The sequence below is a fragment of the Eurytemora carolleeae genome, unplaced genomic scaffold (assembly GCF_000591075.1).
Source record: "Eurytemora carolleeae unplaced genomic scaffold, Eaff_2.0 scaffold275, whole genome shotgun sequence".
Lineage (NCBI taxonomy): Eukaryota > Metazoa > Arthropoda > Copepoda > Calanoida > Temoridae > Eurytemora > Eurytemora carolleeae.
The window spans coordinates 165964-181620 of NW_019396230.1; the positions used below are offsets into that span (position 1 = coordinate 165964).

Here is a 15657-nt window from a genome sequence, read left to right on the forward strand (position 1 = left end):
ACAGATACGGTAAATGTAACAGATATGATAAAAGTAACAGATATGTTAAATGGAACAGATATGATAAAAGTAACAGATATGGTAAATGGAACAGATATGATAAAAGTAACAGATATGGTAAATGGAACAGATATGATAAAAGTAACAGATACGGTAAATGTAACAGATATGATAAAAGTAACAGATATGGTAAATGGAACAGATATGATAAAAGTAACAGATATGGTAAATGGAACAGATATGATAAAAGGAACAGATATGGTAAATGGAACAGATATGGTAAATGGAACTTCAGTCGAACTGCAAAGGTAAAAATAATTGCAATGGTGAAAATGGAACTGCATTATAAAGATGGAACTGCAATGATATATCGAACTGCAAAATGAATTGGAACAGACATGATAAATGGAACAGATACGGTAAATGGAACTTCAATCGAACTGCAAAGGTAAATGGGATTGCAATGGTGAAAATGGAACTGCATTGGTATAGATGGAACTGAATAATATACAGAATTGCAAAATGAAATGGAACAGACATGGTAAATGGAACAGATACGGTAAATGGAACAGATATGGTAAATGGAACAGATATGGTACATGGAACTTCAATCGAACTGCAAAGGTAAAAGGAATTGCAATGGTGAAAATGGAACTGATTTGGTGAAAATGGATCTGCATTGGTATAGATAAAACTGCATAAGGAATGAGAACAAATATGGTAAATGAAACAGATACGGTAAATGGAACAGATATGGTAAATGGAAAAGATACGGTAAATGGAGCGGATGTGGTAAATGGAACAGATATGGTAAATGGAACAGATATGGTAAACAGAATTTACAGTTTGAACACAAAAAATGGAGTTCTCAAAACAAATCACGTATACATATTACATATGCATGTTCTTGTTTTTGTTTGTTTAGTATGATAATCAATCGTTTGTTAGAAGTATGTAAGCAGGCAGGCAGGCCTTTAACTGCCTGATAATATATATAACCCAGACAGAGTTCACAGAATATGTTTGCACTTTAGAATCCTGCTGGGAACTGGACCTTTAGATAAAACATGCACTGCTGCTTTAAACAAGGCGGTTTAATAGATATAGATTTATATATATCTTTATATATATAGAGTGAGAGGGAAAAAGATAATAGATAGATAAATAGATAAATGATTAGATAAATAGAAAGACAGATAGGATAGATATATTGATGGATAGAGGGAACAAATGATTTTAACAAGGTTGTTAGATAAAAACTTATATATTAAAAAAATAAAAAATGAAAAATGTAGATAGAGCTATAGATGTATTGAAATATTGAGAATTAGACAGATAAATAGATATATAGATGGATATGTAGACAGATAAACAAAAACAATATTTTAGAAAATTCAACTCATTTTTTTTATTGTATGTTTGTTTGAACGCGGAAACAAAAATATTATACAACGAAAGATAAGAATTGTTATTTCCAGTAAACAACATCAAGAACTTGAGAAGTAGAAATTCTTGGAAGATCTAGGTTTGATGACGAGACTTGTGGATTTCAACAGTAAAAAACAAGCACAATATGGCATTCTCAATTCTCATATATTTTATCCCACTGATGAAGTTATTAGTATAATCTACACGATGATATCTTATTAGTATAATCGACACGATGATATCTTATTAGTATAATCGACATGATGNCGAGATTTGATCGTAACAACCCGATCATGTCCTGGGGACAAAAAAATCTCTTTTAAAAAAAGTATAATAGACATGATGATATCTTATTAGTTTAATCGACACGATGATATCTTATTAGTATAATCGACACGATGATATATTATTAGTTTAGTCGACACGATGATATCTTATTAGTATAATCGACATGATGATATCTTATTAGTATAATCGACATGATGATATCTTATTAGCATAATCGACACGATGATATCTTATTAGTATAATCGACACGATGATATCTTATTAGTTTAATCGACTCCCAGTTTTATAACTTTATATCCTGTATAAAGCTGCAGTCTTTGCTAACAAAAAATTAATAGGCTCAATGTATAATTCTCAATATTTTAGTTTCAGTCTCCGTACTTTAAATTCAAAACTAGTTAAAACCAGTTAGAAGTACACGGAGGTAGTGGGACAAATGCATTTTGGACTACAAAATATCTTTCTGATGGTTCTTAATATATCTTCTTCTCACTATCATACATAACACAGGTTTAAAACATTTTAGTCTTAAGTTTCGGGTTTTTTCTTAGACTGCCCCCGATTCTTAAATGAAAGATGCGACAACAAATTAGAATTTTATAAATTGCAGAAAAAGGCATCATATAGAGTCAAAACTGTCAAAATAATGAAGAGTTAGTGTTAAAAAGAGGTGAATATAATAAAAAAGGCATTTTTCTAAACTCAAAGAAATCCTGTAAGAGAGATATGAAAAGTATTAATATTAAAAGTTTGCTCACATTCTTTAGAAGAAAGTTGTTCCCAATAAAGGTTATACATTACAATACACTTTTTTAAGAAAACAACAGAAATAATCATTAAAACTGTTAAACTATCTCTGTACTTTTATTTCACTTTAAAACGCATAAGCTGCGTCAGATCTAGTTAGAAAAACTGAAATGAAACACACTTTTATTAATAAAGGTTTCTTGTGAGATTTGCATCTTACTTGAAAACTTTTAAAAAATAAAATTTTTAACTAAGAAATATTACTAAATATCAAATTGAAGTGTTTTTTATTCTTATCTGACAACAGCATTCTTACGCTTTTCCGGACCTACGTAGAGTGCGTACACTAAATGACGCAAATTGCGCAGGTATAATTTAGGTCTATTATCTGCCTGAGCCAAGCCCTCACTGCTTTTTAGCCAACTATCTATCTAACTAACTAATATCTAACTATCTATCTATCAAACTAGCATCCAATCGTTTCAAGATTAAGAAAACATAAAAATTCCTTATCAAGGAAAGGCTGGGTTTGCGAAAAGGGATATGGCTTTATTAACAGGAATAAATTCTAATCTAAACATGTTGTTTGGTGGGTGTCATATCATTTGAAATATAGTCCAAAAAATTATATTCCATAATATCAATATTTGAAGGCTAGGGCAGGTTACGACCATTTCTGGACCGAGCGCTGCGGCTAGGACAGGTTAGGGGGCCAGGCGCTGTGGCTACGGGTAGGGCTAAGCTTTGTCCCTTCGAACCTATCGTTCTTTCACGAGAACGATCCCATCGTTCCGAAAAAAAATAATAAACACATAGAACGCGTTCTTAAAAATATTGGAACGATAATTAATAGAACGAACGTGGAACGAGCGGAAATTGTTTGAAAAGAATGTTGAAATAAACAAATAAAGGTTTCAAAGGTACATCGGACATGCCATGATGCCACTCTATAAATAGAGGGTCACTTGAAATTACGCATGTATTCCATTTAAGTATAATTACATCAAATAAAAAATATTTTTAAAATCTCACTTTTGCCCATAACTTAAAAAATTTCCTTAAAAAGCTTTAATCAATACAGTCTTCAGTGTAAATAAAGATTTGATATCATAATTTATTTAACAAATTCTATGAAAATATAGATATTTTTAAAGTAAAATTTACATCTCTATTTTTCACCCCTTGAAGCTTACTAGCTACACCACTGCAGTATTAAGAGGGAGTGTCTGATGAGTGCACTTAAGAAAAATTACCTAAATAATTGTTTAACACTCGGGATGGAACCGTTCTCGACTAAGAACTAAAAGAACGGAACGGAACGTGGATGGAACGATTGGAAAAAGAACGAACGATCTAGCTGAAGGCCCTCGTTCTAGAACAGAACGGAACGATTTTTAAAAAGTTGGAACGTGACCATCCCTAACTAGGGGAAGTTGCGTTGCGGATAGGCAAGGTTAGGAGGCCGGCGCTCGGCCACAGATCTTTAAAATGATGATGCCCATGTAATGTTTTTTAATTAGTTCATTTGAAAATAGTTAATTTTTATTGTGTTCATTTGTACTAAAGTTTAAACGGACTAAAACCCCATTTTGCGATGTTAGTTCAATTGAACATTATATCATTTGGCCTCTAGTTCAATCACTTCTAAAAGTCTATTTTTTATTTATATTATCATTATCAATGCAGTAGAGTTTTTTTCCTCAAAATGGTAAAACAAAAGTTCGCTATGACATGAGCAACACCTTTAAAATAATCCTAAAAGTATAGATTTCCTCGCAAATTTGTAGTTAGCCGAGTTCGATTAGAGTTCTCGAAAGTTCGAACTGTCCTCGCTATTTCAAACATGTCGAGACAACAACGTACATAATCTCTTGTGTATAGAGATAAAAATCGAATTCCTTATAAAATAATATTTGTCTTTTGAAAGACAAGTACATGGAATCTAATTTTTATTTTGGAAATTCTAAAACATTTTCGGAACTTTACATATTTTTAACAAATACTTATCTTTAAAAAGATGAATAAATTAGATTGTGATATGTTTAAAATTTCTATGCTTTATTGACTGAATATATAGAAACATGTAGTTTTGTAATTTGTTATTATATCTATATATTTTAATAATTTACACTGCACTTTTTTCTTCACAAATTGTACTTTGACTCAGGTTAAGGTTAAATATGTTTTTATTATTAAATTCTGAACATTTTCTTGTTAATCTCAGGATTTTATTTCATGGCAAAACTAATGTCAGGAATAATACTAGGCTTCCATGCTAAATGATATAAGCTATAGTCAAAGGATTTCTTTAAGAAAATTAAACATTTTTTACTCAATTATGTCTCATTCTTTGATTGGGGAACTCGAGAGAACCACGGAAATGTTCTAAGCTTGGTTTTGATATTCTTAATTTAGTGGGTCGACTTGTATAGATAAAATCGTAATTTAAGACCAATCGCGGGTAAATGACGGTAGTAACAATGATTAAACTGGGCAACGCCGGGCACTTTAGCTTTAATAATTATACAATTTTACGAAACTCTCCATTTTATCAAAAATTCTACAAAACTGACTTTTCCATCTTTATCCAGATCCATTTCCTAAATGAAATTTGACTGAAAGGGACTGCAGACATAATTTCAAGTGAGTGCCGTATGTGATTAACAACGGTCCCCTTTAAATCTTTATCTAAGTAACATTGACAAAGTTATTGTTGTTTTTATTTGAAATGGTAACTTTGTCAATCGTTTATTTTCTTTTTTTAAAGAAGGATCACTTGAAATTAGATCAACAGACTCTTTAACTTTGGTTATTTATAAACGAGCTAGAAACACTTCAAAGAAATTCAAATTTTTTTACCCCGATATTTTTGCAACTTGATATTGTAAACCTTTGATATGTAAAACTTAAACTTTTTGGCCTGAACTCAGAGTACAAAGTTTTAAATATTAAATGTAAAACAACATCAGGTTGCAACATTAATCAAACAGGACAAAATCTTATAAGATAGAAAAAGTTGTGAATAAATATATCGCTAATTTTCCATAAGTCACGTTTCCTCGGCTATAATGGAACAAAGTGGACATATTGACACAAAAGAAATAAAATCTCTTAACAGATTTTAAAAATTACAAGAAGCAATCTTTTAAAGAAAAATATAAAAAAAAATATTTTGCTTAAAATAGAACTCTGCCTTTAAGTAATTAATTTTGCAGAGCTGTGTTTGTGATTACTCTTCCAATCTTCTCCACTTTTCTGTGATATGCAAAGTACTTAGAAAAATCAACGGTTCGCCATTCGTTTTTCCGTTTTCCCTCTCCTCCAATCCTCATTTTCTTTGATTCAAATATTTTGTAATTTTTTATGTAGAGCTTATCATTTAAAATAGCCCTGGTTGGCTAGATAAGTCCTGACTAATAAACATATTATTCAAGAAATCATTAGTCGAAATATAGTTTAAAATCTATATTAGAATTAGTGGTGAGTTTTCGGTTACAATTCCCATAAAAGATTATATTTCCTTGACAAAGTAATCTCCCCAGTTCTGCCGTCTATTGTCTGTACGCTATACTGTACAGTGTACTGCCCAGTTCTGCCGTCTATTGTCTGTACGCTATACTGTACAGTGCACAGTGTACACTTTGCCTTATCTCTGTTTAAGACAGTCCGTTACTTCAAATGAACCTGAGTTTTCAGTGCTAAGTATGGACATTTACCTGAATACATTTCTCTGCTTCAAGCTCTGAGTTTCTAATTGTTCCCATCCTCTTCAATACTTCAACCATCTCATCCCTGATATATAATCCTCTTCAATACTTCAACCATCTCATCCCTGATATATAATCCTCAAAACAACAACTTTCAGGGCTATGAAGACGACTTTAAAGAGATTGTGTAATTATTTGAAAATACCAATAAGAGGTTTTTAGAAAAGAAACGTCTATAGCTGACTTTAAAATCAAACATGATATTTGAGTAAAATGTCTGATTTTCAAGTAATCATTATAATTTTACCAAAAAGTAAAACTTTCTGGATTTTAATGGGACAGTACGCGAACTTTAGTTGTGTTCCTTATTCCAAAATTACGGTGTACTTTTTTGGAAATAACTGCACAGCCCCTTTCAATAATTTCTCTACTTTTAACTTTTTTTAAAATTACTGTTTTTTTTATTTTATTTGTGACCTGGTGATAAACCCGTCTTGATCAAGGTCGTAGCCTCGAAATGCTTCGAGAATCTCTTCTTCTAAAATAAAATAAAAAATCATTTAACTATTTATTTTGCTTTTGAGAAAGAATATTTAAAATTCGGTGATGGTGATGGACCAAACCTCTGTAGAGTAAAAAAGTAGATGTTATTTCCACATTTATTGAAAATATATTTCGGTCTGGGTTGGCCCTCGTCAGTTCTAACGATATAATAACCATCAAAATCGATAAAAAAAATTAAAAAATGTAAAAAATCACAAGAAGATAAACAAACAAAAAAGATTATTCAAAATAAAAATTTGGGCTGTCAAATGGACATAAGGGAAACGAATTCAGATTATGAGATGGAAAAAAGATAATTTGCAAATATTCACTTTTAAAAAATGTTTTAAGACAATTATTATTCATTGAGATTGTTTCTTCACAAAGATTAAAAACAAACTGTGTAGATGTGTGATTTTAAAGAATTGGACATAAAAAAACTTTTTTTAAAAAACATACTGAATTACAGTTTACAATATTATAGAAGGATATTATTAGATTATGGTAGAATCAAATATTTAACCTGGTACCTCATCCGCCATATTGAATTTACAGATATTTAACCTTGTTCCTCATCCGCCATATTGGATTTACAGATATTCAACCTGATTCCTCATCAAGCATATTGGATTTAAAGATATTTAACCTTGATCCTCATCCGCCATATTGGATTTAAAGATATTTGCCTGGTTACTCATCCGCCATATTCCAGATTTACAGTTATTTACCTTGTTCCTCATCCGCTATCTTGCATTTACAAATATTTAACCTTGTTCCCCATCCGCAATATTGGATTTAAAGATGTTTACCTGGTTCCTCATCAACCATATTGGATTTACGGATATTTAACCTGGTTTCTCATCAGCCATATTGAATTTACAGATATTTACCTGGTTCCTCATCTGCCATATTGGATTTACAGTTATTTACCTGTTTCCTCATCCGCCATATTGAATTTTCAGATATTTAACCTGGTTCCATATCCGCCATATTGGGTTTAATTAGATATTTAACCTGGTTCCTCATCCGCCATATTGGATTTAATTAGATATTTAACCTGGTTCCTCATCCGCCATATTGGATCTACAAAATATTCTCCATTGCTGAAGAAACTCTTCCAAATCAAGACTAAAGATTCTAGAAATTATTTTAACTTTCTAAAACTAAATTTCATTCATTCTGTGAAATCAAACTTTTAAATGCTTTTTATGTGAATTTCTAGAATTCCTTCCATCCTTGTTCTGCTCACAGGCTCTCACTAGATTCTACCAAATTATTGTTTAAGTTTAATTAAAGATTAAAGTAGGATGATCCCACCTAAGTTTGACACCGATATAATCACAGATTTGACATTTAACTGAGAGGAACTGATCAAATTATATATTAGTCCCACTCATGGGTTAAATACCAAATATTAGATATCAAATGAAATTGACAACAAATCAAATAAACTGCAGAGAGTACTATTTAGTAAAGAGTACATCTACTAAAACGGACTCTGAGTGTAACTTCAAGTGACCCCCCTTAACTAATCATCGAGGCGAAGTAACGGAAGTGTAAGTACGGTAGGGTGTATGTACAACAGAACAAGCTCTGACGTTACATGCATACCTCGAAAATCCCGAATATTCTAGTTTCTATAAATTAAGTCTGTATCGATCAGTCTGGTATCCTTGCTCAATCAAAGGTTTAAAGGTTAATGTTGTGAATCAGACATGCCATTCTACTAATGGACGGTCATTTAAAAATAACGCCAACAGTCACTTGAAAGGGTAACATACTTAAATAATTTTTAGATATTTAGATTAATATTTTAAAATCTTTATAAAAACTAAAACAAAGACAACTACAGTGTATCCCACGAAACATGACAGTTGGTGAATAGTCTTGAATGGCTTCTTTCACATACTGTATAAGATACTAAAGACTTTTTGCAGTTTATTTCTTTAAAAAATGTTTAACTTATGTGAAATCAATTTTACTATAATACAACTGTCATATAAAAAATGTTATTAGTCTCTTTAGTATCAAACATCTTATTGAATTATGGAAGACATTTTAAACTATTTATGTTTCGTGGGACACCCTGTATAATGTCGTCTTCCTATTTCACAGTTTTATCAAATAAAAATGTTATTTGAAAAAAAAATAAGGTAAATATTAAGCATAAATAAGAGACCTGAACTTGTGGGCAATCCTTCTGTCCTCCAAAGGACTCTAAACAAATTGTCAAATTTTTTATATATTCTTTTATTTGTTTAAACTATATGTTTATGACCCCTCTCTAACTAATGTAAATAGAGTATCATACTAGGCATTAACAGTTTTACAATCTTAAGCACGAAAAAACCATTCTAACAATCTTAAAGGGACCGTTCACTTATTTGGGTGATTTCATGATAAACTAAACGGCCTATTAGCTGTTAATTAAATGTGTATACAAAGACGACGTTCCCTTCGCAATCAATTAATCACTACGCAATTTCCGTTCTTGGATAACTCCGCGTTCGATATTAATAAAATATATACTATCTCACTTGCAATGATGTATTTGTGAAAAATCGGAAATAGGGTTTTTTATTAAATTAACGTTAATATTCTTTTATTTGTTGATATTATAATGTTTATGACCACTAAAACCAATGAATGCGCAAAATGTATCAGTCTATATAAGTATTAGCCGTGTTCAGCAAGCAAAAAGTGCATCTAGAGCACGAAAAAAACATGTTTACCTATGAGAGCTAGCACCTCCCCAGCATTAACTCTGTTGTCCTTGTCCCCGTCAAATAATCTTTAATCAAACAACTTGAAAATAGTTTAATTTAATCTTTCTTGATTACAGGGTGTCAAACATACATCTTGAATACAGTTTAATAATCTTACTCGATTACAGGGTGTTATAGAGGTCAGAGGACGGACTCTATCGAAACTAGGTTAGAAGTATTCCAATATATATTTCTTTATATCCAGCAACTTTTTATAACTCCTAAAAACTGATCACACGAGTATAAGGATAATCCCGCGTTCCTCTTCTGTTGTGGAACTCTGTTTTGGAGGCCGCAAAACATCTTCTTCCACACTACCCCCCCCCCAGCGTAGAGGCCGGAGGGTTTACCAAATTATAACTGGAGACAGGTTAAAAATGACTGATTTCCTTCTTCTTGGCGGAGACATGGAGGAAGCGGAATCAACAGGTTTTCGAGGTCGTCCACGAGGTCGAGGAGCTGGAGGAGCTTGTCTAACTGCACGAGGGGGACGACCACGTCGAGGAGGCAACTCTGGAGTATCTTCNAATTTGGTCTGCGACTGAGTAACCTGGGAGTTCCTGAAGGCGGACTCAGCGTGCAAAAACCAAAGATCAGGGTCATCCGTCCAAAAATCTGGAAGTTTGACAGCTAACTTTGCGACGAACTGCGAGGTGGGTGTGGCAGCCGGTACATCCGTCATCTTCACGAAGTTAGAAATAAAGTTCGGAGTACTGGAAAAAAATCACTGAATGTTCTTCGTCGGGGTCACCAATATAGAGGTCAGAGGACGGACTCTATCGAAACTAGGTTAGAAGTATTCCAATATATATTTCTTTATATCCAGCAACTTTTTATAACTCCTAAAAACTGATCACACGAGTATAAGGATAATCCCGCGTTCTTCTTCTGAATAGACTTTAATAATCTTGATTACAGGGTGTCAAACATACATCTTGAATACAGTTTAATAATCTTACTAGATTACAGGGTGTCAAACAGACATCTTGAATACAGTTTAATAATCTTACTCGATTACAGGGTGTCAAACAACTTGAACAGAATTTAATAATCTTACTCGATTACAGGGTGTCAAACATACATCTTAAATACAGTTTAATAATCTTACTCGATTACAGGGTGTCAAACAACTTGAATAGACTTTAATAATCTTACTCGATTACAGGGTGTCAAACATACATCTTGAATACAGTTTAATAATCTTACTTGATTACAGGGTGTCAAACATACATCTTGAATACAGTTTAATAATCTTACTCGATTACAGGGTGTCAAACAACTTGAATAGACTTTAATTATCTTGATTACAGGGTGTCAAACATACATCTTGAATACAGTTTAATAATCTAACTTGATTACAGGGTGTCAAACAACTTGAATAGCATTTAAAAATATAAAAATATCGTACTTTTCAAATTAATCAACAATATTTCGAACATTATTTAGAAAGAAGGAATGTATTTAAACTCGGAAGTTCAATCAAACTTTAGGCTAAAGTCAAATAAAGGTTTTAAATTGAGTTCACTTATATACCCTGCAGCCCTATATTCATACATTTACAAGTTTAAAACTTTTAAACTTTCTAAAAAGAAAGTTTATGGATCTTAACGGGAAAACTTTTATCAAAACCTATTTAATAGTTCTTGGAAAATGGAAAATTTTAAAACAAATGGAAAAAAAAGTTTTAATTGTCTTTGTTGATTACCATTTACAAACAAAGTGTCATAAAGTAATTTAATTTTTGCCACCCTGCACTCTCATTTTCTATTCCGTATTTCTTTGCAACCTAATATATCGAAGATATTTTGTCAATTGTTCCTTTAAAACTAAAGCGGAGAAAAATGCTTTACAGTTCTAAAGTAGGATGAATCTATGTGCATTGTCAGGATATTTTTGGGGCTTTTTACTGATTACTATTTACAGAAATATCGTATTGATATAAAAGTATTAGCGATTTAATCATGATTTAGCTGTGGTTTATCTACTTTTTTCTTGGCTTTTCCCTCTTAAAATACGTGCAAATCGTCTGACTTTTCAAACTTAAACATGTTTTTTATATTGAGTTAAAAATGTAAAATGTAAATATTAGAATAAATAATGAAACAAGTTGTAATTGTTCCTGAAAGCACTCAGAAGATCTGCTTGAGTTGTGTTTGAGAGTTTGCGATCTAAAGTCATTCTTAGAATTCTAGAAATAATAATAATATATCAAGTTAAATTTTTTAATAATTCTTTTCCTATAGTATTTGTGTGGGTGTGAGGGAACGGACAGGATAAATAACATTTAGAAGTAAAATAACAGAACTGTACACTACATAATACATATGATACAAACTCTAATTTTTAATCCATTTATCTTTGCAGCTTGATGGTATATAACCTTAAACTTTTCAATCGTGTAGTCTTGACAATGTGATTAAAAAGTTAGAATTGGTGGCGCGTGTTAAGTTCCTATATATAAATGTACAATAAAGTTTAAAAAGGGAATAAGAATTTTTTTGATTTATATTGATTCATTCAATTTATACGATTTTCTACCTTTACTAATCTAAAGTAAGTATCTAAAATCACTTGATTACTAATTGAAGCAAGAAACTAAACTCCTTTCCACAAAATAGGAGACGTAATCTTAAGTGAGTGGCATGTCCGATTCATAATGGTACCACTTAAATCTCTGCCTTTATAACAATAATGAAGAAATTTGATTTCTTTTTTGAAAAGTAAAAAAAAACTCTAAAAAAGAATTGAGTTTTTGCCACAACCTTTGATTTTTTAATCCCAATATCTTTGCAACCCAATGTCGTAGACCTTAGATATTTCAAACTATTTATTCTGTTAATTTTAAGGTTTAGAGAAACAAAAAATGAAAAAAATCGATTTTAACCTCGAAAAATGAGAATATCTTATTTATCCCTGATCTGCCAAATGTTTAATCTCTTGTTCAACGAAATAACCAACCTTTGATTCCGTACTTTTTTATTTACAGGGAAGATAATTTCTTATCCTCTCTGTGATCCAGACAGATTTTGAAACATAAACATTATTGCGAACTCTCTAACAATTTTTAATAAAAAAGTTTAAACAAGTAAACTACATACACCGAGTTTAATATTTGATCTAAGACAAATCAAAACATGTACAATTGTACAATGTACACACAGCTCTAATGAGATGTCATCAAATATATTATATTTCATCGTTTCTTTCCGAGTCTAAATGTAAAGTGTAAAGTTGGTAAAATGTTTAATAATTTCAATTTATCTGCATTTTAAATCACATAGGGCTTTCTACTCTGTGCAGGCGATTTTAAAAAATTCAATAAAATACGACTCAGGTCTAAGCTGTCATTGGGCCTCATTTACGGCTTGAGCTTTCGGATTTAAGTTGCATCTAATTTTCCACAGAGTTGAGTTCATAAAACCGGTTTAATAATGTATTTGGTGGATTTTAATTGTTGGAATTGGCGCATTCCGAGTTTTTTTATGAGAACAAAACTCAGCATTGAGTCTTATTCCCCTCTAATACCAACCAAGGTCGGTTTTATTTATATTGGGCCTAACTCCGTAATTCGAGCCTAAGATTTCACAGCGTCATTCACGTGACACAAGCTGTCGTCAGAGTTGGGTCTTAGATTGGGGTTTTAAGCTGGGTTTAAGGAATTAAGACCCGAGCCGAAGCTTTTAAATCGCTAAAGCTGGGGAACAGTTTTCAATCTGTATACTGATGTCGCTAAGCTCTGTTTTTTCTACTTAATTATAAGGTCCTTGAAATTTATCAGCCAAGGATTTTATGGAAGCTTTGCTTGATAATACATATTCATGGAAGCATGCTCGGATTAAAAAAAATTTTAAAAATTAAAAACTTTTAAAAATTTTTTAAAACTACAGTCTATGAGCCTATCAATTCAACGCAGACCAAAAAACAATTTGTCATTCTCTAGATTTTAATAAATTAACAACTTTTTAAAATCTACTTATACATCTCTTCCTTCCAAACTAAAATCAAAAAACATTTTTTATTGCAAAGTGTATATTCACGTAGATTTTTTTTATGAAATCAAAATAAAGTTAGCCGTACAAATCTACACATTTGTTGCTTGTGCTGTCTGAGATGAACTTCAAAACTGACAATGATTGTTTACAAATAATCAAAATATAACATAAACATCTAAAGAGCTAGGAGGGAGCTTTCTAACAGGGATAAACTATTCCCGGATATTTACAAATACAAAAGTTTTCAAAATCTACCAAAAAAAAGTCGGAAACTAAATTCATTTTTGAATTTTCGAATTTTACCTGAAGTATTTTGCACATTTCAGCCCCATACTGAGTGGCAACAAATATAGGTTCGAAGATATATATTTAAAGGGGGGAAGGAGGGGGGAGGGGGTCCTTTCCTAAAGGCGAGACAATACCAACCAAAAAAGACGATAATAATAATGTGAGTTGTTCTCTACTAGCGTCAACAAAATCAAATATAGTTAATACGCGTTTAATGACCAGAAATAAACAGGCTAAAGAATAAATAGGATTTTATTGTTTGAAGATCGGGCGTAAAAGAAGAAACTTCAATTTCTAAACGTGCCCGAGAAATGTAAAATGTATCTCTTGAGTTTCTTGTTTAAAAATCAACTGACGTTGATCAGATCTTAATATAAACAAGAACCTTTCATGCTTTTAAAGGACAAGGAAACATGCTTTTAAAGGACAAGGGAACATGCTTTTAAAGGATAAGAGAACATGCTTTTAAAGGACAAGGGAACATGCTTTTAAAGGACAAGGGAACATGCTTTTAAAGGACAAGGGAACATGCTTTTAAAGGACAAGGGAACATGCTTTTAAAGGACAAGGAAACATGCTTTTAAAGGGCAAGGGAACATGCTTTTAAAGGACTAGGGAACATTTTTAAAGGACAAGGAAACATGCTTTTAAAGGACAAGGGGGAACATGCTTTTAAAGGACAAGGGAACATGTTTTTTAAGTACAAGGGAACATGCTTTTAAAGGACAAGGGAACATGCTTTTAAAGGACAAGGGCACATGCTTTTAAAGGGCAAGGTAACATGCTTTTAAAGGACAAAGGAACATGCCTTTTTTACAGCCATGCAGAAATGTTCTCAGCCGATTTTTTTCTTGCCCAAGTTGCTTTAAATTATGTTTTTTCAAATATAACAGAATATCTTTATGAAAAGCATGATTTTTGAAATTTGTAAATTAGACTAAGGTGAAAATACAAGGTTCAAATGAATATTATTTACGTATTATTGGCGTGTGTATTTGAAATTTTAGTCCTACTCCTAAGGCATAGCTTAGAGAGACAAAAGAAAGTTCTAGGATAGATAATTTTAGTTTTTAAGATAGGTATAGTTTATAAAAATAAGGTTTTCATATTTATGTTTTAAGTAAGATCCTTTCAGCGCCAGGATTTTACGACTTTTCCGATAAAATTTTTCTTTCTCATAGCAAGAAAATCTTTCTAAAACAAGAGAGCTCAAGATAGATTCTCCTGTTAAGCAAGAATACACTTTGGGCTTTTGTAAGTAATGATAAAAGGAAATCTTTAATGGCGAATCTACTAGAACAGAAAACAGTGCCTCAGGAGAAACAGAATAAATGATCTAAAAAAATATCTTTAATATTTTCTTCTTGGTAATTGATCTCGGTCAGTGTACTGCACATTACTGCAGAGCCCAAAACTAAAGACAGGATATCGTTGTGAAAACCAGTTTTGGAACCCAGGTTTCACAAATGGTTTTACCCAGTTTTGTAGATATCAATCTTTTTATTTTTAAATATTATTTTATTTAGTTTCTTCATATTTTAGCATTTTTTTCGATTCAAAATCTACACAAATAATAAGACCCCAAAAAGGAAATTCGGGAGTTTTGTTCAACAATACCTTATAAATTTCGGGCTTAGAACGCACCGAAAGCTTATTTGGGGGTGTACTCATTTCTCTTTTTGGAGTTGGACACTTTTGAATTGACAAAACTGATTTAATTCGGTTCAAATGAGATGAACTCATTCTTCCCAAGACTTGCACATGACACAAGTGACAAAAACTACTTCTCTTGTGGATTGTGGTTTTATTTAGGTTAGATCAAGTTGAAAACTCCTTTTTAAAATTATAATTAGATAAATTAATATTTTACAAAAATATTTATTTCATGTATGTTTAACA

At 31.6% G+C, this 15657-nt stretch overlaps 1 protein-coding gene across 2 annotated transcripts; it reads right to left on the bottom strand.

The window, feature by feature from the left end:
• Positions 1 to 4504: 4504 nt before the first annotated feature.
• Positions 4505 to 11691, bottom strand: LOC111698792 (calmodulin). 2 transcript variants are annotated; one of them, XM_023469231.1, is made up of 8 exons: positions 11598 to 11691; positions 9446 to 9504; positions 8893 to 8930; positions 7941 to 7978; positions 7771 to 7841; positions 6648 to 6708; positions 6180 to 6255; positions 4505 to 5063 (listed from the first exon to the last, which is right to left on the bottom strand). In XM_023469231.1, the coding sequence occupies exons 1-8, from the start codon at positions 11654 to 11656 to the stop codon at positions 4995 to 4997; spliced, it is 471 nt and encodes a 156-aa protein (XP_023324999.1). In that variant the 5' UTR covers positions 11657 to 11691; the 3' UTR covers positions 4505 to 4994. The 2 variants fall into 2 exon arrangements, with proteins under 2 accessions (XP_023324999.1, XP_023325000.1); XM_023469232.1 differs by lacking the exon at positions 4505 to 5063 and having other exon boundaries at positions 6217 to 6295.
• Between the last annotated feature and the right edge of the window lie 3966 nt (positions 11692 to 15657).

What these genes read in the sequence shown, in the direction of transcription:
- LOC111698792 (XM_023469231.1), bottom strand. Translation starts at nt 11,656, where the DNA reads ATGACTTTAGATCGCAAACTCTCAAACACAACTCAAGCAGATCTTCTG. An exon ending in GGAGGTGCTAGCTCTCATAG is followed by an intron (nt 8,931 to 9,445) that starts GTAAACATGTTT and finishes CAATTTGTTTAG; the next exon opens with AGTCCTTTGGAGGACAGAAG. An exon ending in AAGCAGAGAAATGTATTCAG is followed by an intron (nt 5,064 to 6,179) that starts GTAAATGTCCAT and finishes AATTTCATTTAG; the next exon opens with GAAATGGATCTGGATAAAGA.